Source organism: Lethenteron reissneri, chromosome 37, assembly GCF_015708825.2.
Source record: "Lethenteron reissneri isolate LAM-NWPU_2019-01 chromosome 37, ASM1570882v1, whole genome shotgun sequence".
Lineage (NCBI taxonomy): Eukaryota > Metazoa > Chordata > Hyperoartia > Petromyzontiformes > Petromyzontidae > Lethenteron > Lethenteron reissneri.
This window is the reverse complement of record NC_083815.1, coordinates 8,701,612-8,723,951: the sequence shown is the minus strand read 5'-3', so window position 1 is coordinate 8,723,951 and position 22,340 is coordinate 8,701,612. Positions and strand designations below refer to the sequence as shown.

General features: G+C 44.6%; 1 protein-coding gene across 2 annotated transcripts in view; it reads right to left on the bottom strand.

Annotated features, from left to right (window-relative positions):
* LOC133351400 (uncharacterized) overlaps positions 1-18,666 on the bottom strand; it is a 32,524-nt gene extending 13,858 nt beyond the window's left edge. Inside the window, exons 1-6 of one of the 2 annotated variants that reach the window (XM_061566565.1) lie at positions 18,616-18,666; positions 9,932-10,079; positions 8,329-8,404; positions 6,014-6,075; positions 2,816-2,996; positions 572-609 (exon numbers count right to left, since the gene is read on the bottom strand). In XM_061566565.1, coding sequence (XP_061422549.1) covers positions 572-609; positions 2,816-2,996; positions 6,014-6,075; positions 8,329-8,404; positions 9,932-10,079; positions 18,616-18,620 — 510 coding nt within the window. In that variant the 5' untranslated portion in view covers positions 18,621-18,666. Of the gene's footprint in view, positions 1-571; positions 610-2,815; positions 2,997-6,013; positions 6,076-8,328; positions 8,405-9,931; positions 10,080-13,324; positions 13,428-18,615 lie in introns of those variants that run through there. The other variant, XM_061566566.1, reaches the window with a different exon arrangement.
* Between the last annotated feature and the right edge of the window lie 3,674 nt (positions 18,667-22,340).

The following is a 22,340-nucleotide window of genomic DNA, read 5'->3' as shown; positions in this document are numbered from 1 at the left end:
TTCACGAGCACCTATGAAGGCTAGAACGGTGCACAAGGGGGTGGGTGGCCAACACCACGCCCGGCTGCCTTTGTCTTCCATTGGCGATGTTTATACATTTTACCAGGTACTAATTTGAGGCTGAGTCGACCTAGAGGATGCCCAGGACAGGTTTAGATAATTGTTACTGGTGTTCGCTCCATTGTCACCACCAACACCGCCATCATCGCCAGCACCACCATCATCACCAGCAACACTGCCATCATCACCAAAAATACCACTATCATCACCACCAACACCGCCAACACCACTATCATCATCACCAGCAACACCACCATAATCACCCCCATCATAATCATCACCAACACCGCCATCATCATCAGTAACACCGCCATCATCCCCAGCAACAATATCATCAACATCAATGAAATCACAAAATACTAAATTAAAAGTAATTTTAATTACGTGCACAGCTGTTCATTAAAAAACAGCTATTGTACCTCAGTAGGTTCTGAAATAACTAACCAAAGGATAATGCAATTTAAACATTGTACTGTTATAATTATAATACAGAAAGCACCGTTTCACTTACATCATCGGTCTCGTCCTCAGGACGTTCCATCGATTCATCTGAGCATTCAATCACAAAACACAAGGCAGAAAACAACTGACTTGTATACAAAATATTTAGACTTGACCTCGTGGAAGCATACTGACGTGAGCTCACTGGGTTGTCACTACCCACGATGGTTGTCCTACTTGTCTGCCTAGGCTACAGTCGTCCAACTGCATTGTGGAAAAACAGTTGCACAGTTCCTATGAGCACTGTTTCATTGGTTTCATGGCTTTATTTGGTGATTTCGAAAAGTGTATTGGTTTAGCCATGTTTGTTTGTTGTAGTACAGAGTTAGACTGATGGCCTTAATCTAAGTTGTCTTGTGGTTGTTGTTGGTTGTTTGACTTGCATCCCACTGAGATTTTTTGCACACAGCGTTGGTGTACGGTGTTTTTTTCTTCAATATTTTGCTGTCTTTTTTTGGATTTTCTGTTTGCACTTAGTCACATATTCACTTTAAGATGTTTTTTTGTTCATGTTTTGGTTTTTTGTTTGTTGCGGTTGCACCCGATTCAAGAGCCGAATGGCTCACAGGGCTATACCTAATAAATGAACTTGAACTTTAAATACACAGAGATCCTTCATGTAGCTTCTCTGAGTACTTTCGGGAGAAGCGTTTGAAGCAAGCACCCATTAAGGCCCGCCGGGCACGGCATACGAGTGAGCGTTGTGGGCAACATTATTTATGTCCACCCTTGATTTTTAACACGCCGGGTACTCGTTTATGGCTGAGTCGACCTAGGGGAGGGACAGGATGATTTGGATACGACTCGCCGTGGACTTGAGGTGTGACCAGGTAGTCAACATCAGGTTGCCAAGGTTGCAGCACAGTTGCTACCCGTGCAAACAAAAGCCCATGTTTGTTTGTTGAACTTCTTTCGCACTGCACGTAGCCAACCGTGCGAATCGGAGGTGCGGGGGAAGGACAACAATGTGTACAATAAGATCTACGGTAATTTATATCTATACATTACGTAACAATGTGAAATATATCATGATGTTATTCGGACTTAAAATGGAAAAAAAATTGAGAGTGCAGATGAAACAAGGATGAATGTAATGAATACATTTAACTGGGAGTGTAAATCACAGACGACCTGATTCTTACGAGCATACCTTAGTGCCGAGCTTATTACAGACAAATTCAGACCTTATTGGTCACCCCGTGCCCCTACAAATCTCAACTTTTATCCTACAACATCCCATCACAAGGGAGAAACACAAAAAAACGTGTTGTATTGAAACGGCCGTAAACCATACGGGTTGACAGATATGCACTAGGCTGTGTTGCAGCTATGTTATAGAAATGAGTGATGTGTCCCCAAACTCCAAATGAAACCACAAGGTCTAAATATAAAGTCGATATTTATATATAACTTCTGATGATCAACATTTTTTTTGGCTTTGGACTCATCCGAAAATGTGATTTCACCTCCGATTAGCACGGTTGGCTACGTACGGTGCGAAAGAAGTTCAACATACACACATGCAAGTGACATCGCTCCCACAATGTCACGCCTGCTCTTTTGTGACCAAAAGTGTCATAATGTGGCATCGGATAAGGTTAAACTAAAAACATTTTTTTTTTACCAGGTAAGGCCCACTGAGCTATGTAGCTATTTTTCAGAAGCGACATGGCCACAAATGACAGCTCAACGAAGTGGCTTATCACGTGGAAGACACGGCACCTTAATAAACAAAATTGTTCTCAAACATCAGAAAATAAAAAAAATCTACTCTTTGGTTCTTTCGGTAAAGTCACGTAGTTAGAAATAAAATAAAACAAATCACGACGTTTCGATTGCAACACAAGCAATCATCATCAGGTGGGAAAACCACAACCAGAAAAAATTTGCTGAAGTGGGAGAAAGAGCTGCCGTGGCAAGAGGTTATATAGGTAAGAAAGGGGGAGGGGCAAGGGGGAGAGGGGGGGGGCTAAGGGGAGAGAGGACGTGAGGCTGGGGTTTTCCATACCTGATGAAGATTGCTTGTGTTGCAATCGAAACATCGTGATTTGTTTTATTTTATTTTATTCCTAACTACGTGACTTTACCGAAAGAACCAAAGAGTATGGATTCCTGCAGTCACGAAAGCTTCAAATCAAGAATAAAAAAATATTCAACATTTTAATTAAAAACTCATCCCTGACACAAATATGTGTTTAGCTAAAGTCACTGCTTGTGTACCTTTACAGCTGTGTCCATGCAGGGTAAGAATTACCTTGACAGTGCTGATTGGGTGAAGACTCGAGATTGGGAACGTCAGTCCTGGACACGTGTTGCTGTGCTTCGTCATTGTTCTCCAAACAGTAATCGACGTGCAAATTGATGAAATCCTCCGGAAACATGTCGGAGCACACGGGACACGACTGGCATGGCTCGAACTCTCCCTCTGCTTGGTCCTGCCAGAGTGGAGGGACATTGCTAACATCAGGGCCGCCACCACAACCACAACCACCAGCCACAGAAGAAAGACGAATGTTCCCACATGTAGCCTTCACAGACTGTTGGGGAACGTGAGTGCTATGAGCGAGCACCCATGAAGGCCGGAATGGCACACAAGGAGACGGTGTGGCCAGAAACTAGCGTCATCCTAAGAGAGGTCCAAGACTGGTTCAGATAAACAACAAAGATAATGTCAAAGATCCCCCATATAGCCTTAACAGACTGTAGGGGCAAGTGCTGTTAGCGAGCACCTATGAAGGCTGGCACGGCACACGAGGGTGTGGGTGGCCAGCACCACGCCCGGCCGCCTTTGTCTCCCGAGTGGCAATTTTTACACACCGCACCAGGTACTCATTTGAGGCTGAGTCGACCTAGGGGAGGCCCGGGACCGGTTCAGATAATCGTCACTGGTGTTGTCCGTGAGCGGGAATCAAACTCGTGTCGCCGGGTTCATAGCGCAGCGCGCTAACCACTACACTACCGCTCCCCACAACAACACTCTCACATACACACACACACCTTAACAGAGACAATAAATGGAAAAAACAAGCGTATTTTTCACCGTGTCAAAATAAAATTGTGTTAATGACCAACGGCCTATGGGCCTTGTGTTTTCCGGCAGCATTTGCTGAAGCAGGTAATCGTGTGCTTCGCCTTGATGAGTCTCATCAGCAGTGTGTGAAGCCTGTGTGACAATTTATGCTGGATTTCGATTTAAAGCTTTCGTGACTGCAGGGATTCATCTTCTTGATGTGAAAACAGCGGAAACAAATGTAGCAGGCCGTGGAATTGGCCACACCAACCATTCGTGCAACATTCCAGCCCCAATATAAGCTTTGCCAAAGCATTCGCCCCAAGAGCCTGTACGACTGTCTTGCGTGTTAAATTTCAATTTAAAGCTTTCGTGACTGCAGGGATTCATCTTCTTGGTTCTTTCGGTAAAGTCACGTAGAAGGGAAGTAATAAAATAATAAAAATAAAACATAATAAAATAATTCTCACGAGGTTTCGGCCACAACACAAGCAGCCGTCCTCGACAGACCTGGTCTTCACCTGAGGACGGCTGCTTGCGTTGTGGCCGAAACGTCGTGAGAATTATTTTATTATGTTTTATTTTTATTATTTTATTACTTCCCTTCTACGTGACTTTACCGAAAGAACCAAGAAGAATTTATGCTGGGTTACGTGGTGGGCAGCAGCGAGCAGGGCAGAAAAAAGCTAATTGTTGTACTGTACATCTATGCTACCATGCCTCTGTTCCCCCTGCCTTCACTAACCTGGTAAAATAATGCTGGATGTGAATTGACAAGGGGGCTTTCCATGTACTGTATATACGCGAAAGAATAGGCAGGAGCATTTCCATCAACACTGTGGGGGTATATTCAGAGGAAAACGGTGAATTTTATAAAACTTATTATGATGCTCGGTCGTAGTGGATTGTGGGCAATAAATTAATAAATAAGCAGACAAGTCTATGTATTAAAACAGGTACATCCATTGCTCACACTGCCACAGGTTTAAGTGCCTCCACTATTACCTCGTAAATATGAAATAATATTGTAGTCCATCAGCCTGTGTACTTTATGGAAGAATGTTTTTCAGCAGCTTTTTGTAACTTATGATTCGTACTTAGTTTATTTTAGGTGAGGTCGTTGTGTAGGTCTGTCGTTTTTTTAAACGATCACCCTCCACCACCTGACAGAGACAAATCAAGTTGTCACGTGGGCCAGTATGGCAGTCGATTTGGTTTTTCACCAAATTGGAGGAATGTTGAAGTGTAAGTACGTTTTTGACAACTTTATACGTCTCACTGGAGAATATATCCAGCATAACCAGATGTTAACATAACTCAGCTCTCGCCTGGAAACAAAATATTAATCATATTGGTCTTGAATTTTACGAGGAATAATTTTCATCAAGTGCTGTTGTCTAGCAATCCACTTAACCTTGAATCATTGTGTTTAATATGCCAAACTCTGTCGATGATTCTCAGAAAGTCAAGAGTCCAAGAGTCTTGCAGCTTAAAAGAAATGCTGCCAGAATATGTATTTTGGTCTAATAGGTCTACATACAGGCTGTTGGACTGAAATATGATTTTTCCAAATGTAAAATTTACAATGTGAACCAAGTGAGGGATCATGCCCAAGAGGAGATCTAGCATGGAGAGAGATGATGTAACGAAATGTGCAGGTGCTTGGATGCACTCTTGCATCGTGGGACCATGAGACGTGGCGATTGCTTTGGGAGGCCTTCATCCAGCAGCGGATTGATGGTTGATGATGATGGTGGCGGTGACGGTGAGGCAGACGCTCTGTTTGTTCATGTGTTTGTGTTCAACACAATCTACCGTGGCTATGATGAGTTGTTGTACTTCGTACAGAGCATTGCTGACGGAGAGTGGACAGTGAAACATTGAACCGCTCCCGCTGATACCAGATCCTGTGTATGAGTATTCAACTGTCGATTGTTTGGGGTAATCGGGGAAGAGGGGGAAAGAGGTGGCCCAGATAAAATAAAATAAAATGGACAATGCAAATGATTAGGCTGTGAAATTGTATTGTTTACCTATATAGAACAGGATGAATACATCGAATGCCCCGTCTGTTTTTATCGATTTTTTAAAAAAGTAATCGGTTCACTTGCCGAAGTGTTTTCGTGGTCACATGGGCGCCTAGTCACTGACCCTCGACGAGTGAAGAGCAGCTTGTAATTAAAGCAGCGCGCGCGTGTAAAGATATTTCTTTTTTCCTTGCAAGCTTGGCTAATCCGCACCATGGATGATTTAGCGATAACTTGCAGATCCCTCCAATGGACCCGAGATAAATGAGCGGATGGAATATAAGAGCCCTTTGTGGTTCCATCAATGGAGCTGAATCCCATCGATTAACACAACTGTATGAACATGTGATGCGAGTTTAAACGATAGTTGTGGTCATCGTCGGTGATGTTAACTCTGCTGGGGTGAAGTTCTTACCTTCTTATCACCTTCATCTCTCCCCGCGTGCCATTCCATCTTGCCAAAGTGATCTTCACGTTCTGTAAAATCGTTGTTGATAATTAATGTCTTGAGAATATAAAAATGCATTTTGTTACTTTACAAATGATCTGCACAGCAATGTCTTTGCGACGTGCAGATGCAATATAAAAGTACTGTATAGCTATATTCTTGGGTTTTTTTCGGTAAAGTCACGTAGGTAAAAAATTAAAATTAATAAAAGTAAAATAAAAATAAAATAAAAATCACGACGTTTCGGAGGCAACACAAGCTTCCGAAAAAACCTAAGAATATGAATACTTGCAGTCACGAAAGCTTCAAATCTAGAATTACTATATAGCCCTTTCGTCAACCCAGTGTTGGGTGACGGCCTCTCCACGCCGTGTGGGTCGTTGCCATTATTTGGCCATACTTCACCACCACAGGTCAGTGCGGGTTGGTGAAGGGTGGGGGGGGGGTCGTTTCGACGTAGGAGTATTTAACGTTGGATATACAGGGTGCTTCGAAAGAATGTTAACACTTCTGAGAATTTGCAATGATACCACAATAAATGTGCCTCCGGGCTCTGGAGACCATTTGGAGAAGATTCCAGGCGTGTGTTGACGATGATGGTGAACAAGTGAAGACTGCATTTTTGAAGCTATTAACATACATTTGTCATCATGTTACAGGGTAGTATCCGTTATTTTCCATTAAAAACGATATTCCCATATAAGTGTTAACATTTCTTTGAAGCACCCTGTATTTTGATTAATGGAATGTTGATTAACTGTGACTAACCCAACCATTAATAGGTCCTGCATATTCTCAGATTAACATAATTTATCGTAATTTACATGACTAAATTAACTCCCCTCTGGTCTTTGCACCTGATAGGCTCACGTTAACGAGATCACCTTTGCTCTATTTAAGACTGAAACAGAAAGACTTCTTCACAATTCTGGAACATCACCTGATGAAGCTGGCTGTAATCACCAGCGAAACGTAGAACTCACATTTTTAATTTCGTGGGTTTACTCTCCAACACCCAAGTGTTAACTAATGATCACGTTTTTTTTACGTGACAAATCTTACTAAGGGGACCTCATTTGCCAGTAAAAATATGATAATTGGTTTTGTTGCCAGATAGAAGGGTAAAAAACCAATTATCAAATCTTACTAATTGGCTGTGTCGGGTGGTGGCGAGTTAACGACACATTTACATTTACGAGATCCAACCCAAAAAACCTTGATTTTGGACAACAGTCGCATTTGCTGCACTGCCCTCTGTGCAGATGCTATGCTTCACATGTGAGTATCACCTGCAGAAGTTCCACAGCAGAGTGTGGGCACATGCTGCAATGTGGCTTCATCCCATTGAGGCTGATTTGCGAGTAGTGTAAATGTTCTACTTACTATGAAGTGTTGTGGGAGAAATTCCACACTAACATGGCTGGAATGTCTCTCCAATGCTGTTCATTTTATTAACCGTCAGATAAATAATGCGTTAAATTGACCCCAAATCTGGATTTAAACTCGTAACCTTCCAACCGCAATGTTGTTCACAGCATCACCCAGTTGTGTATATTGTACAGTATGTAGAAGTGTACTCGTTAAAATGAAAATACAATAGGGAGCTATCATTCCAAGAAAACACAGTGTCTCTACGGCGTTGACAATGAGCGTTTTATTTTTATACAAACAAGTGTCACTTATTATAGTTAAAGTGTTTTAGAAAATCAATAGCATGCAAAACAAGTATATGAGTCTTTCCAAATACCGTAGACTGCTCGTGAATAGGATAGACACTGACATGTCCTTTGTATTTTCTCAAATGAATGTGTTTAGGGTGTTATGTGAAAAGAATCGACCCGTGATGGAGTACATCCAATCACAGTCAAAATCAGGACACTTCTAAACGAAAACAACCCCAACACGTTAATTACATAAAAAACACGATGTCAATAAGCAGCTGCTAAAGAGACACAATTCTGATTTAAAGCTTTCGTGACTGCAGGGATTCATCTTCTTGGTTCTTTCGGTAAAGTCAGACCTGTTCTCCACCTGAAGACGGCTGCTTGCGTTGTGGCCGAAACGTCGTGAAAATTATTTTATTATGTTTTTTTATTATTTTATTATCTTCCTTCTACGTGACTTTACCGAAAGAACCAAGAAAACACAATTCTGTTTTAGAAAATGGCAAAAGTTACTCAACATATACATTTCTATATAACATAGAAAAAAAGCCGAGTTATTTACCCGACATCTTATTTTAAACTCAGTTTATTTCGTAGAGCACGAAGGAATTTCAATACCTGGGTCGTCGAAAGAGACGCGTTTTGGTATCTCTTCTTTTTCATCTTCGTGACGCTTTGTCGCACCCTGCTTTGACTGCACATGTGCACATCGTTTCGAGGAGCATGAGCGTCACATTGCGACATTCCTTAATTACGCATTTGAAAGTCCCTAAACTGGAGGGCAGTTTGAGATATTTGAAAACTGCCTAATGATGCTGGCTGGAATTACCAGCGGAACGCCCGTACTCAATTGTTAAAGTGTTGTGACTTTGAGACATCTCCTTTACCAGTGGTGTTGGACCAGATGACGCCAAAAGGCATACAACTAAAAAAAAATGGAGACTAGGCTCTAAGAAAAGCTGTCTCGGGTGTGGACCAATCAACTTCAAGGACAGTGCATATCATTATCATTATCAGAGTTGTTTCTTTTTGTTTGCATTTTGACTGCTTGTGTTGTGGTTATTGCAAACATGATGCCTTGTATAAAGGTGTCAGTTTTTGTACCAGTTTAAAGGATAAAAACCTACTACTATGTGTTGTGACTTGTTCTCCAACAAGTGAGTGGTGCTGCTGAAGCCAGTGATAAATCGGTACGCTTGTTCATGATGAAAAAATAAGAAATAGGCTTTACACTTTCTGGCAATCAAACAGGTGTTTAGATTTTGAAACACCAAATAGATACATATAACAAGGCATCACGTCTGCATTCACCACACATGCTTGTGTCGAAACATACCAAAGAAACATGCTCTAATAATATATGCATTGTCTTTGAAACGAATTGACCTACACCAGGCAGAATTCTGTACGGCCTTGTCTTATGAGTGATAGGCCAGGGGACACAAAAAGGCGAACAGTACAAAATAATTCAAGTATCAAGCTTGATATCTCGGCTTGAGCAGTTATATCTATGGGAATTTTTGTTTTCTTATTTTTTCAGAATTTTGATACTGGGCATATTTTTTTTTCATGATTTTGATACTGGAAAAGTCCCATAGATACGTTTGTTCATCACGTGACAACTTTATTAATTTGCTGTGTCGGGTGGAGGAGGGTTTACGACACAGATTTTACTCACACAGCGATCTGACCCAAAAAAAGAAAAATAATGAATAACATTGGTTGCGAAAGCCTATTTGTTAAACTCAACACAGGCTTTTCATATATTCACAAAGAGTGTACTAATGTTGTGTAAACATATTTCTGCTTGTACGTGCACGCACCAAGTGAGACCATGTCCTTGTCATTACAATTTGGGCCTTTGCAGGTGGCAAACAGCTCGTGCTGTTGGCAAGCACCGAATGTGTGGTAATATGGCGCACAGAAGAGTAAGTGGCCTCAGGTGATGCACATAGCCAGGACTATGGCTCATGGGCAAAAGTGATGGAACGGTAGCCAACGGAGAGAATGCACCACAGAGGGCAACCACCGTGGAGTGATGGTAAATGTTCATGTCCAGAAGATCAACTGTAGCCACACAGGACCATGAAGGGATAGAGACGGCGTTCGGAGGCCTTTATCCAGCAGTGGATAGGCAATGGCTAACGGTGATAAAGAATCACAGTTTGAATTCTCACTCGTACAACTTTTTCATGAGCTAACACAATTGTTTTAAACTCACCTCTTTCTCGCGGTCTTTCCACTCCGTATCATCGCTGCACTGCGATGGAGATGAAAAGTTCTGGCAAGTGGAAGAGTGGAATTGTATTTCCCAGTGCTTAAACAACCGCCCACAAATGGGACACTCCATCATGTCCGGGTACTCCATGCTAACAAACCAGCAGCACATGAAACACACACACGCATACAGTTATTGTGAAGTTAATAATACACCCCAACCAGCATTCATCGACTTGAAAAGCGAATCTTAGAGCACCCACTTGCATCGCTCCGAGCTGAATAGAGGATTATTAGAATCGTGGAGTTAAAAAAACCCACAGTGTTGTATTTTGTTAAAGCAGTTGCATGCTCCGACGGCACACTTTCGGCTGGAGTGTAGCTGGGTGGATAGCATTGGGTGGGGTTCTCACCACTTTAACTGTTAAAGTTTATGTAAGGTTCAAAGTCAGCGATGGTTTCTCAAAACGTCTCACATTACACCCTTGAATAACGTGTTCATACGTGATATTCAAAGGTTACTATTACTCAGATTTTTTTTATTTTGCCGGGCAAGGTTCGCTGAGCACTTTTTCAGAAGCGACCTGGCCACAAATAATGTCCACGAAGTGGCTTATCACGTGGACATTTATATCCGCCGAAAACGCGAAACGCACGTTGATTCTAAATGTGGAGGGGAAAACCGGAGGACCCGGAGAAAAATCCACGCGACCATGGGGAAAACATGCAAACCCAAAACGTTTACAACTAGAGTACGACGTTTCGCTGGTGGTTACAACCAGCTTTGTCAGGCGATAGCCAGAATTGGTTACTCTCTTTTTTTGTGGGCGAGTTCGTGTAACGAATTGGCACGTTTTGTTTACGTGACAAACCTTACTAATTGGCTGTGTCGGGTGGTGGCGGGTTTTATCGACACGTTTATATTTACACGAACTCGCCCACAAAAAAAACCCCGCCTTTATTTATGAATAATATTGGTCGCGAAAGCCGACTCGTTAAACTGACAGCGTAGGTACACAGCTTTCTGTGAGAGTTCCGAATGGACATTTCTTCACCTCGCGGCACGTGATGCCAACGAGCGTAACTGGAATGCAATTGGGCAGCAAGTAACATTGTTTAGAATGCTGACCTGGACCCGGTAACAGAGGCACAATGCCCAAAAGCTGACGACGTGTGTCTGCTTTGTGGCGAGGGAGGGAGGGGAGGTCCCTTCTCTGTACCTGTCAACCAGTGCCGGATGATCCTAGTAGCACAAGTAGCTACATATGTAGCTACGGGCCCCACACTTTCAAGGGCCCCGCGCTAAATAATTTCAAGCTATTAATTCAGGTTCAGTGATTCTGCACTTGCTCTATTACTATAGTACTATACCGCCTTCAACTTTTATGAACGACTGGGTGTTTAAGGTTAGCGATTTGTCGTATTATCGGGCTGTATAGCAAATGAAAAAATACAATTACTTTACTATGCAAGTGACAAATTAGTGGTTTAATATGTATGTGGTTTTTTTATTTAGGACCCCTTTATAACATATGTTACAGGCCCCACACTAACTTAATCCGGCACTGAAGTGAACCCATACGGTTTACCCCGTATTCTTGTACAGGGAAATGTGGTTTTGAGGTCTATACGGCGTAAATTCGTTTCAATACGGCAAAACAACATTTTTTTGTCAATTTGTTTGTGCTTCCCCCTTGTGATGGGACTTTGTAGGATGAACGTTGAGAATTATAATGGGCACGGGGTGACCAATAAGGTCTGAATTGGTCTGTAATAAGGTTGACAGGTGTGGCTTCTCATCCGTTGCCTCCTGAATATGGAAGTTTCCCCACACCCCACCCATGTTGTCGACTCCCTGGCCCCTTGTTTAGGTCCCAGACTCAAGACCTTCCTCTACTCCCCACGCCTCTTCGCTAAAAAAAACACACGGTACTGTAATCACCGTACACACGTAGCCGCCTTCATACCCGTCTCGCACTCTTTCACGTGTTTTATTAAGACGCTGTTGTACAGCAATGGAAATTCTACTCGGGCAAATCGGGCAATTGTGGCGTGTACACACTGTGTATTCAATCGTAAGGTGATCTCTTCGTGTGTCAGTTCAGTAGAAAACTCACACTGGAAAATAATAACACTGCCCAGCAAACGGTCGTGCCAATGTGTGTCGTGGCCAAGTTTTATTTAAAGAGCTGGGACTGTACACGCGCAGACCCAACTATTATTAAACACGACACAGTACCCCCCAACACAAGGTTCGGCTATATTATAGCGCTATAACATCGCGCTTAAACACGATGTCACCCTTATACACTAGAACAAAAAGACAAAGATCCCCCGTATAGCCTCAAGAAATTGCTGGGGCAAGTGCTGTTAGCGAACACCTATGAAGGCCGACACTGCACAAGATGGGATGGGTGACCAGCACCACGCCCGGCGGCCTTTGTCTCCCCAGTGCACACCGCACCAAGTACTCATTTGAGGCTGAGTCGACCTAGGAGAGGAAACCCAGGACCGGTTCAGATATTCGTCACCGGTGTTGGCCTTTAAGTGGGATTCGAAACCGGGTCGCCGGGTTCGTAGCGCAGCGCGGTAACCGCTCCCTGCAACACTACAATATCACACTTAAACACAGACACACAGTACACACAATGCATAACAAACAACATAAAAACCTCTATTTGTTAGTCGCTGAGTTCGGGAATTTAAGGTTATATCCTCCCGTCGTCAATGCTGGTTTGTGATTCCTCGATTCCCCGGATTAGAAGACGCAGCCTGAACCTCGTGTCAATCAAGTTACACAAAATCTGGTCTCTCACACACCGGATTATAAGACGCACGCACCCCCCCCCCCCCAACTTTTGTTTTAAGATACATGCGGGCACAAGTGCGTCTTATAATCCGGATTATCCCATAAGGCATGGTTCAATGAGCCTTAGATCGTGCCTTAACGCTACTTATTACACAAATATAAGTGATTATGCATGGAGGTTGAACGTACGTATCCAACCGTGCTAATCGGAGGTGCGGTGGATAAGGACAACTGAACACACTCACACACACACACAACAACGATGTTGCAATGTTTATGTCCGGTGGGCTTTAAGAGGCGCGCTCGTGGCAACCAGGCACAGGAGCAACACACAGTGAGCGCACGGAGATGGAACGATGAAACCAGAGAGAGTGGTGGTGGTGGCTGATGCTGGGGCTGCGTGGGTGACTTAGTTGCGTGGCAGCGTCGCTCGCGAGAATGGTATTTGGTTTAGCGCGGTGGTGGTGGTTGGTTGCTGGTCGGAGGCACTCTATCCAGTAGTAAATTAAGCATGCCCATGGCTGGCTGGCTGGTGATGATGATGATGGCAACACACAAATAAATATACGATGCCGGTTGAAAACTTACCCTCGAGAAGAGCAGCGTTGCGTGAGAGAAAAACCAGGAAAGTGAAGTCGAACGCGAACGCGCGTTCTAATGAAGCCGATATGAAGGAGGGGGGTCGGGGGTATTCCCCTCCACGCTTTACCGGAAAGCGCGTCACGCTCAACAGTGACGTCAGCTTCTCAGCAGTGACAGCTGCCATCGACGTAGCACCACGTGCGTTTGGACAGCACCACGTGTCTCACCCAGCGCGTGTTGTTTGTTGTTGTTGACATGCCGCACCGGGTTACTCGTTTGAGGCTGAGTCGACCTAGGGGATGCCCATTGAGCGGTTTAAGATATTCGTCACCGATGTTGGCCGTGAGCCGGATTTGAACTTGGGTTCGTCGTGCGGTGCGTTAACCACTGCGCCACCGCTCCCTCCCCCCTCCACCCACAAACACAAAGACAAAGAGCTCCCGTATAGCTTAATTCGACTTTGGTACAAGTGTTGTTTGCGAGCACCTATGAAGGCCGGCAAGGCACACGAAGGGGCGGGTGGCCGGGACCACGTCCGACCGCCTTTGTCTCTCCCAGTGCTCGATGTTTACACACAGCACCAGCTACTCATTTAAGGCTCAGTCAACCTAAAGGAGCCTAATTTAGGCCTAAATCCTTTATTGTGGTGCCGTCCATAAATGACGTCATGCGCTTTTGGCCGATTTTTTAATTTAATGTGGCGCTGCACTCAGATGTTGTAGGAGAAAACATGTATTAAAAAGGAGGCGTTGGAAAGCTGAAATTTAGCCTAAAATTCACTTGAAAATATTCAACGTCTAACTAAAACTGCAGATGTTCAGAATATTATATTGAAATTCTCTTATAATTATAAAATATTAAAAGTAATTATAACTATAGAAAAATACTTTAAACTTTGTAGTAGAACGAAGCAAAATGGAGAGTACAATAATAACAATCACATTCATTTCACAGAATGAAAAGCTCTGGTACAATCATTAGAATCAAAATGTTTATTAACAATAATAAAAAAAATCAAAATGTATGCTTCTCCATTCTCCCATAGAGAAGCAAAATGCTCCTTAATGGAATAAATAAAAGGTGACTTTAGTACATTTAAATAATCAAATAGTTAATAATGAAAATGTATCAAAATTAGTGTATAACAATTTAATTTAATTAATATTCATTTAAAGTTGCGCATTTTGATGTGAAGTCACATTTCTCAAACACCCCCCTCCCCCCCTCGTCACACATCGCCACAAATGTCTGACTCCCCTCCCCCCCCCTAGGTGCGTGACGTCATTTATGGGCGGCCCCTGTTCTGTGAGAAATTTGGAAAACGTGTCGTAAAATGAGTGTTTTTTTTGGATAGGCTGATAATGGGGTGGGGGGGGGGATAATTTGGTGTCTCTTGATAACTGTTGTAGAGATAAACGCTACCCTTCAAGGCACGTTTGAATCAAGTGTTGCCTTCACATGCTCGGCTCGTGTGATATCTTCATGTATGTAGGAGACGTACATGAGAGTTTTCTTTTAATCATTATTCTGAAAATGCTACGGTTGTTAAATACTCGTATTTGTATTTAGTTTGTTATCCTTCCCCCCGCATCTCCGATTAGCGCGGTTGGCTACGTACGGTGCCAATAAAGTTCAACATACTGTACACATACATATAACCAAAGTCCAGTGTGCATTGCATAACCTTTACTCTGAATGGAAAACTCTATTTACAAAGTACACCACCAAGATCCACACCTGTCAACCACGTATCAGTGCCCCTACCTTATTACAGACAAATTCAGACCTTATTGGTCACCCCGTGCCCCTTATACATCTTAACGTTCATCCTACAAAGTGCCATCGCAAGGGAGAGGAACACAAACAAATAGACGATGTTTTGGTTGTTGCCCGTATTAATTCTAGATTTGAAGCTTTCGTGACTGCAAGGATTCATATTCTTAGGTTTTTTTCCGGAAAAGTCACGTAGGTAAAAATTATCTATATATATAAAATCGTTCATGTCTGTCTGTCTGTGTGTGTGTGTGTGGACTTTGGCCCATACGCACTTTCATTGGACGGCGGTTGCCCCTGGCAACGGCTAGCCACGCCTTCGCCGCTTTCATTGGACCTGGCAACGGCTAGCCACGCCTTCGCCAAGGGCTGCAGTTTCATTGGACGGCGGTTGCCCCTGCCAACGGCTAGCCACGCCTTCGCCACTTTCATAAGCTCCGTATTTAATTAAATAATAGCCATTACACAGTATTGTTGGAGCGCTAGGGGGGGAGGGAAGGAACGCCACCCGTACCCTGCCTCTTCCAAGCCGACAATTTTAGGCGAGGCCGCAGGCTTTGCACGCTACTAGGCCTCGACACCCACCACGCCACTCTGAGGTAAATTCATCAAAGTTTTTCCTACTCTTCACTACACCCCCACCACAATGTGTGCTATTAATATTACTTTTAAACCCAACGCGCCAACAATCGATTACTTTAATGTTCACTGTACAAATACTCATTAAGCTGGGTGAGCGTACTGCCAGTCTATCATGTACACTGTAGCCTGCTTATTAAGCTCGGTGAGCGTACTGCCACTCTATCATGTACACTCTAGCCTGCTTATGAAGCTGAGTGCGTGTACTGGCAGTCTATAATGTGGACTCTTGCCTGGTTATTATAATCGATTCTTTATATGTTCTTTGTACAAACAGTCATTAAGCTGCTTGAGCGACCCCAGTTCGATTCCAACTCACGCCCACCACCGCTGACGATTATTTGAAACGGACCTGGCCCTCCCCTAGGTCCACTCAGCCTCAAAAGCGTAACTGCTGTCGTGTGTGAACATCGTCACTGGGGAGACAAAGGCGGCGGGGCATCGTGGATCCAAGTCCCGGGCGAAGCCGGGTCATGTGTATGTGTGTTTGTGTTTATGTGTATGTCTGTGTGTCTCTATGTATGTGTGTATGTATGTGTATGTATGTGTTTGTGTGTATGTGTGTGTGTATGTATGTGGGTTTTCTTTTTATGTCTTTATGTGTATGTCTGCGTGTCTCTATGTATGTGTGTATGTACGTGTGTGCATGTGTTTGTGTGTATGTCTATGTATGTGTGTGTCTATGTATGTGTGTGTATGTGTGTGTATGTATGTGTGTTATGTGTCTGTGTCTGCATGTATGTGTGTGTGTATTGTGTATGTGTTTGTGTGCATGTATGTGTGTGTTTGTGTGTATGTGTATGTCTGTGTGTATGTGTTTGTGTGTATGTGTGTGTATGTTGTATGTGTTTGTGTGTTTACGCTCGCATTACACAAATGTGTTGCTGGTCTAAGGCGTTCCTCGCACAGCATTGCCGCTTTATTATTTCAGTCGTTTACTGCCTTACGCACCCTGAAAGTCGTGTGTGTCTGCAGCAAGCGCGTGTATGTGTACCTATGGACGCGCGCGCGTGTGTTGTGTAGGGGGAACGGTAGTGTAGTGCTTAGCGTGCTGTCTGTGTCTGTGTGTGTGTGTGTCTGTCTGTGTCTGTCTGTGTGTGTCTGCGTGTGTCTGTGTGTGTGTCTGTGCGTGTGTGGTGTGTGAGGAGCGGTGGGTGTAGTGCTTAACGCTACGCTGCGCTACCAACCCGGCGAACCCAGTTCCATTCCCGCTCACGGCCACCACCGGTGACGATTATTTGAACCTCCCCTAGGTCCACTCAGCCTCAAACGAGTAACTGGTGTGGCGTATTAACATCGGCACTTGGGAGACAAAGGCGGCTGGGCGTGGTAGATCCAAGTCCCGGGCGAAGCCGGGTCATGTGTATGTGTTTATGTGTATGTCTGTGTGTCTGTATGCATGTGTGTATGTATGTGTGTGTATGTGTTTGTGTGTATGTCTGTGTGTGTATGTATGTCGGTTTTGCCGCCGTGGTGGATCCAAGTCCCGGGCGAAGCCGGGTCATGTGTATGTGTTTATGTGTATGTCTGTGTGTCTGTATGCATGTGTGTATGTATGTGTGTGTATGTGTTTGTGTGTATGTCTGTGTGTGTATGTATGTCGGTTTTGCCGCCGTGGTGGATCCAAGTCCCGGGCGAAGCCGGGTCATGTGTATGTGTGTATGTGTTTATGTGTATGTCTGTGTGTCTGTATGCAATTGTGTATGTATGTGTGTGCATGTATTTGTGTGTATGTATGTGTGTGTGTATGTATGTGGGTTTTTTTGTATGTGTTTATGTGTATGTCTGCGTGCCTGTATGTATGTGTGTATGTACGTCTGTGGATGTGTTTGTGTGTATGTATGTGTGTGTCTATGTATGTGTGTGTATGTGTTTCTGTGTTTGTATGTGTGTGTATGTATGTGTGTTATGTGTCTGTCTGTGTGTCTGCATGTATGTGTGTGTGTATTGTGTATGTGTTTGTGTGTGTTTGTGTGTTTACGCTCGCATTACACAAATGTATAATGCGGGTCTAAGGCGTTCCTTACACAGCATTGCCGCTTTATTATTTCAGTCGTTTACTGCCGTATGCACCCTGAAAGTCGTGTGTGTCTGCAGCAAGCGCGTGTATGTGTACCTATGGACGCGCGCGCGTGTGTTGTGTAGGGGGAACGGTAGTGTAGTGCTTAGCGTGCTGCCTGTGTCTGTGTGTGTGTGTCTGTGTGTGTGTGTCTGTGTGTGTGTCTGTGTGTGTGTCTGTGTGTGTGCGTGTGTGGTGTGTGGGGAGCGGTAGTGTAGTGGTTAGCGTGCTGTCTGTGTGTGTGTTTCTGTCTGTGTGTGTCTGCGTGTGTCTGTGTGTGTGTCTGTGTGTGTGTCTGTGCGTGTGTGGTGTGTGAGGAGCGGTGGGTGTAGTGCTTAACGCTACGCTGCGCTACCAACCCGGCAAACCCAGTTCGATTCCCGCTCACGGCCACCACCGGTGACGATTATTTGAACCTCCCCTAGGTCGACTCTGCCTCAAACGAGTAACTTAACTACTGTAGCGTATTAACATCGCCACTGGGGAGACAAAGGCGGCCGGCCGTGGTAGATACAAGTCCCGGGCGAAGCCGGGTAGTACAGCTAGTAATTAATAAAAGTAAAAAAAAATCAAATCACGACGTTTCGGAGGCAACACAAGCTTCCGTCTTCAGGTGAAGATTTTTATTTTTTAATTTTATTTTACTTTTATTAATTTTAATTTTTTACCTACGTGACTTTACCGAAAAAACCTAAGAATATGTTGCCTGTATATTGAAACGGCTGCACACGACTGGACCTGAACGCTCAATTCCCATGCTCACGAACACGGGTAAAGTGTCGGGGTTGACAGCTGTTAAGGTCATGCCACACGCAATGCCCCAGACCTCATCACTTCTCAGAATCTGAGCAGTAGCGGAACTTGCGTGGACATGCAGGTGGTGGGTGCCTTGACCCTCCCTTCGGGGCCGTCCATAAATGACGTCACGCACCTGGGGGGGGGGGGGGGGGGGTCAGACATTTGTGACGATGTGTGACGAGGGTGGGGAGGGGGGTGAGAAATGTGACGTCACATAAAAATGCGCAACTTTTAATAAATATAGACAACACGTTCTACTTAATCAAATAGACTTTTTAAAAAATGTTTTCTCCTACAACATCAGAGTGCAGCACCACATTAAATAATACGCACTACAATGACAATAGTTTAAAGCGATTTGAAGCATGTTTTTTTCTGGGTGGGGGGGGGGGCAGAGCTTTGTAACGTCATATTTGAGGGGGGGGGGAGTCTGACTTTTTGTGACGCCGTGTGACAAGGGGGGGGGGGGGGTCAAAAATCGTCCAAAATCGCGTGACGTCATTTATGGACGGCCCCTTGGTGGCCAAAGCGACGAGTTAGGGGCCCGACCTTGAGACAACCACCAAAAGGTACGTTTTCAACAAGTGTAAAAGATCAACAAACACTTACTTAAAACGCGGTTTCAATAAAAAATGTAAAGGTTTTTTTTTAATTTACGTTCCACGTTTTATTTCTATGTAATTAGAGCAGGATTGGGCCCCCCCGCATGACCGAATGCCGCACCCCCTGAGCTGATGATGTAGTGACCACGCCACTGGGTCCAGGATAGTGCTACCATGGGTGACCACTTGCACATTAAACAGGGGCTGTAGGCTGCTTCAAGACTGCAAAGGAAGCAGATGGCACAGCAGCCACATCCATTGTTGTACTGTACTATGCTCCAGCTTAACCCACCCTGTGGACCAGCTTAGGAAAGTACTGCGGAGCTACTCGCAGGCGACGCTCATCTGTGATGAGAGAACCAGCAGAGGGCAGTGGAGCAAATATCATTCTTGTACGTTCCAATGTCTAAACACCCCGCCTTCACCAACCCTCACTGATCCGTGGTGGTGAAGTATGCCAAAATGAGGGGCCGTCCATAAATGACGTCACGCACCTGGGGGCGGGGGGGGGGTCAGACATTTGTGACAATGTGTGACGAGGGAGGGGGGGTGTTGAGAAATTGACGTCACATCAAAATGCGCAACTTTAAATATAAACAACACGTTCTACTTAATAAAATAGAATTGTGATAACACTAATTTTGATACATTTTCATTATTAACTATTTTATTGTTTAAATTTACTAAGGTCACCTATTATTTATTCCATGAAGGAGCATTTTGCTTCTCCATTCTCAGATGGAGAAGAAAAATGTAGTTATTCAACATTTTGATTTTCATTCTGTGGAATGAATATGTGATTGAAATAATTGCACGGTCCATTTTGCTTCATTCCACTACAAAGTTTTCATGTATTTTTTTCTATAGTGATAATTACTTTTAATATATGACTAGCTGTACTACCCGGCTTCGCCCGGGACTTGTATCCACCACGGCCGGCTGAGTCGACCTATGTGAGGTTCAAATAATCTTGATCGGTGGTGGCCATGAGCGGGAATCTAACTCGGTTCGCCGGGTTGGTAGCGCAGCGTAGCGTTAACCACTACACCCACCGCTCCTCACACACACAGACGCACACACACACAGACACACGCAGAAACACACAGACAGACACAGACAGACACAAAGACAGCACGCTAACCACTACACTACCGCTCCCCACACACCACACACGCAGACACACACACAGAACACACACACAGACAGACACACACACACAGACACACAGACAGCACGCTAACCACTACACTACCGCTCCCCACACACCACACACGCACACACACAGACACACACACACAGACACACACACACACAGACACACACACACACAGACACACACAGGCAGCACGCTAAGCACTACACTACCGTTCCTCCTACACACCACACACGCACACACACAGACACACACACACAGACACACACACACAGACACACACACACACAGACACACACACACAGACACACACACACAGACACACACACAGACACACACACACAGACACACACACACACACATAGACACAGGCAGTACGCTAAGCACTACACTACCGTTCCCCCTACACAACACACGCGCGCGCGTCCATAGGTACACATACACGCGCTTGCTGCAGACACACACATACACACACATACATAACCGCACATACACACAAACACATACACACACATGCATACACACAAACATACACATACATACAAACACACACATACATACACACAAACACATACACAATACACACACACATACATACAGACACACACATACATACACACAAACACATACAGACACATACATACACACATACATACAGACACACAGACATACACATAAACACATACACACATAGTCATGACCCGGCTTTGCCCGGGACTTGTATCCACCACGCCCGGCCGCCTTTGTCTCCCCAGTGGCGATGTTAATACGCCACACCAGTTACTCGTTTTGAGGCTGAGTCCCTCCCTCGCCACTCTGCCTCCCTCGCCACTCTGCCTCCCTCGCCACTCTGTAGAGGACGTGAAATTTGTATGAATTTACCGCAGAGTGGCGTGTTGGGTGTCGAGGCCTAGCACCGTGCAGAGCCTCCCGCCTTGCCTGATTTTCCCACCCGGCGAACGCTGGGTACGGGTGCCGGTCCCCCCCCCCCCCCCCCGCGCTATTAAAAATGGCGTCCACCCCGCGGAGAAAAGTTGCTACTCGTTGCCAGGGGCAACCGCCGTCCAATGAAAGCGGCGAAGGCGTGGCTAGCCGTTGCCAGGGGCAACCGCCGTCCAATGAAAGTGCAGTACACACACACACAGACACACAGACGTGAACGATTTTATATATATAGATAATTCTAAGAGAATTTCAATATAATATTCTGAACATCTGCAGTTGAATATTTTCAAGTGAATTTTATGCTAAATTTCAGCTTTCCAACGCCTCCTTTTTAATAAGTGTTGTCGCCTATAACATCAGAGTGCAGGGCCACATTAAATACGCACTACAATGACAATAGTTTAAAGCGATTTGAAGCATGTTTTATTTTCAAAATAGAAATATGGTTTGGGGGGGGGGGGCAGAGCTTTGTGACGTCGTATTTGAGAATCGCGTGATGTAATTTATGGACGGCCCCTAACCCCCACTACTCAACACTCCGTGGGGATGCCTTCATCCAGTGACGGAGAGACGGAACAGGCTGTAAACTCACACTTGGTGTAACATCACGAATGGTCAAGGTAAAGGTGCTGACCTACAATTGCTTGTCACAACATTGCTGGAGGAAGGGCCTCCACTCGAGTCCTTGTAGAGGCGTATTTGGGCCTACTCTTCCAGGATAGCCACACGTCTTGTGAGAGTACCCACAGTTCACCCCACCACACGTGACCTGCCTACTGACAAACTATTTATGAATGGGCCTACACTTGATTCATTATGTCATGGGATGCAGACCCTCGGCACTTTCTATGGTCTAGACATTACTTCTGTTCTCCCAGCAGAGGGAAGCCTCCACCCTAGTTATTTGTTTATGGCTCTTCACGTGCTCAATGGACACTCCGATTATGAATTGGATTTTGTTTTCTTAATGAGAGGTGGTGCAGCGGTTTTCGCACTGCGCTATGGACCCGGCAGACTGAGTTAGGTTCCTCACCACGGCTCACATCGGTGGTG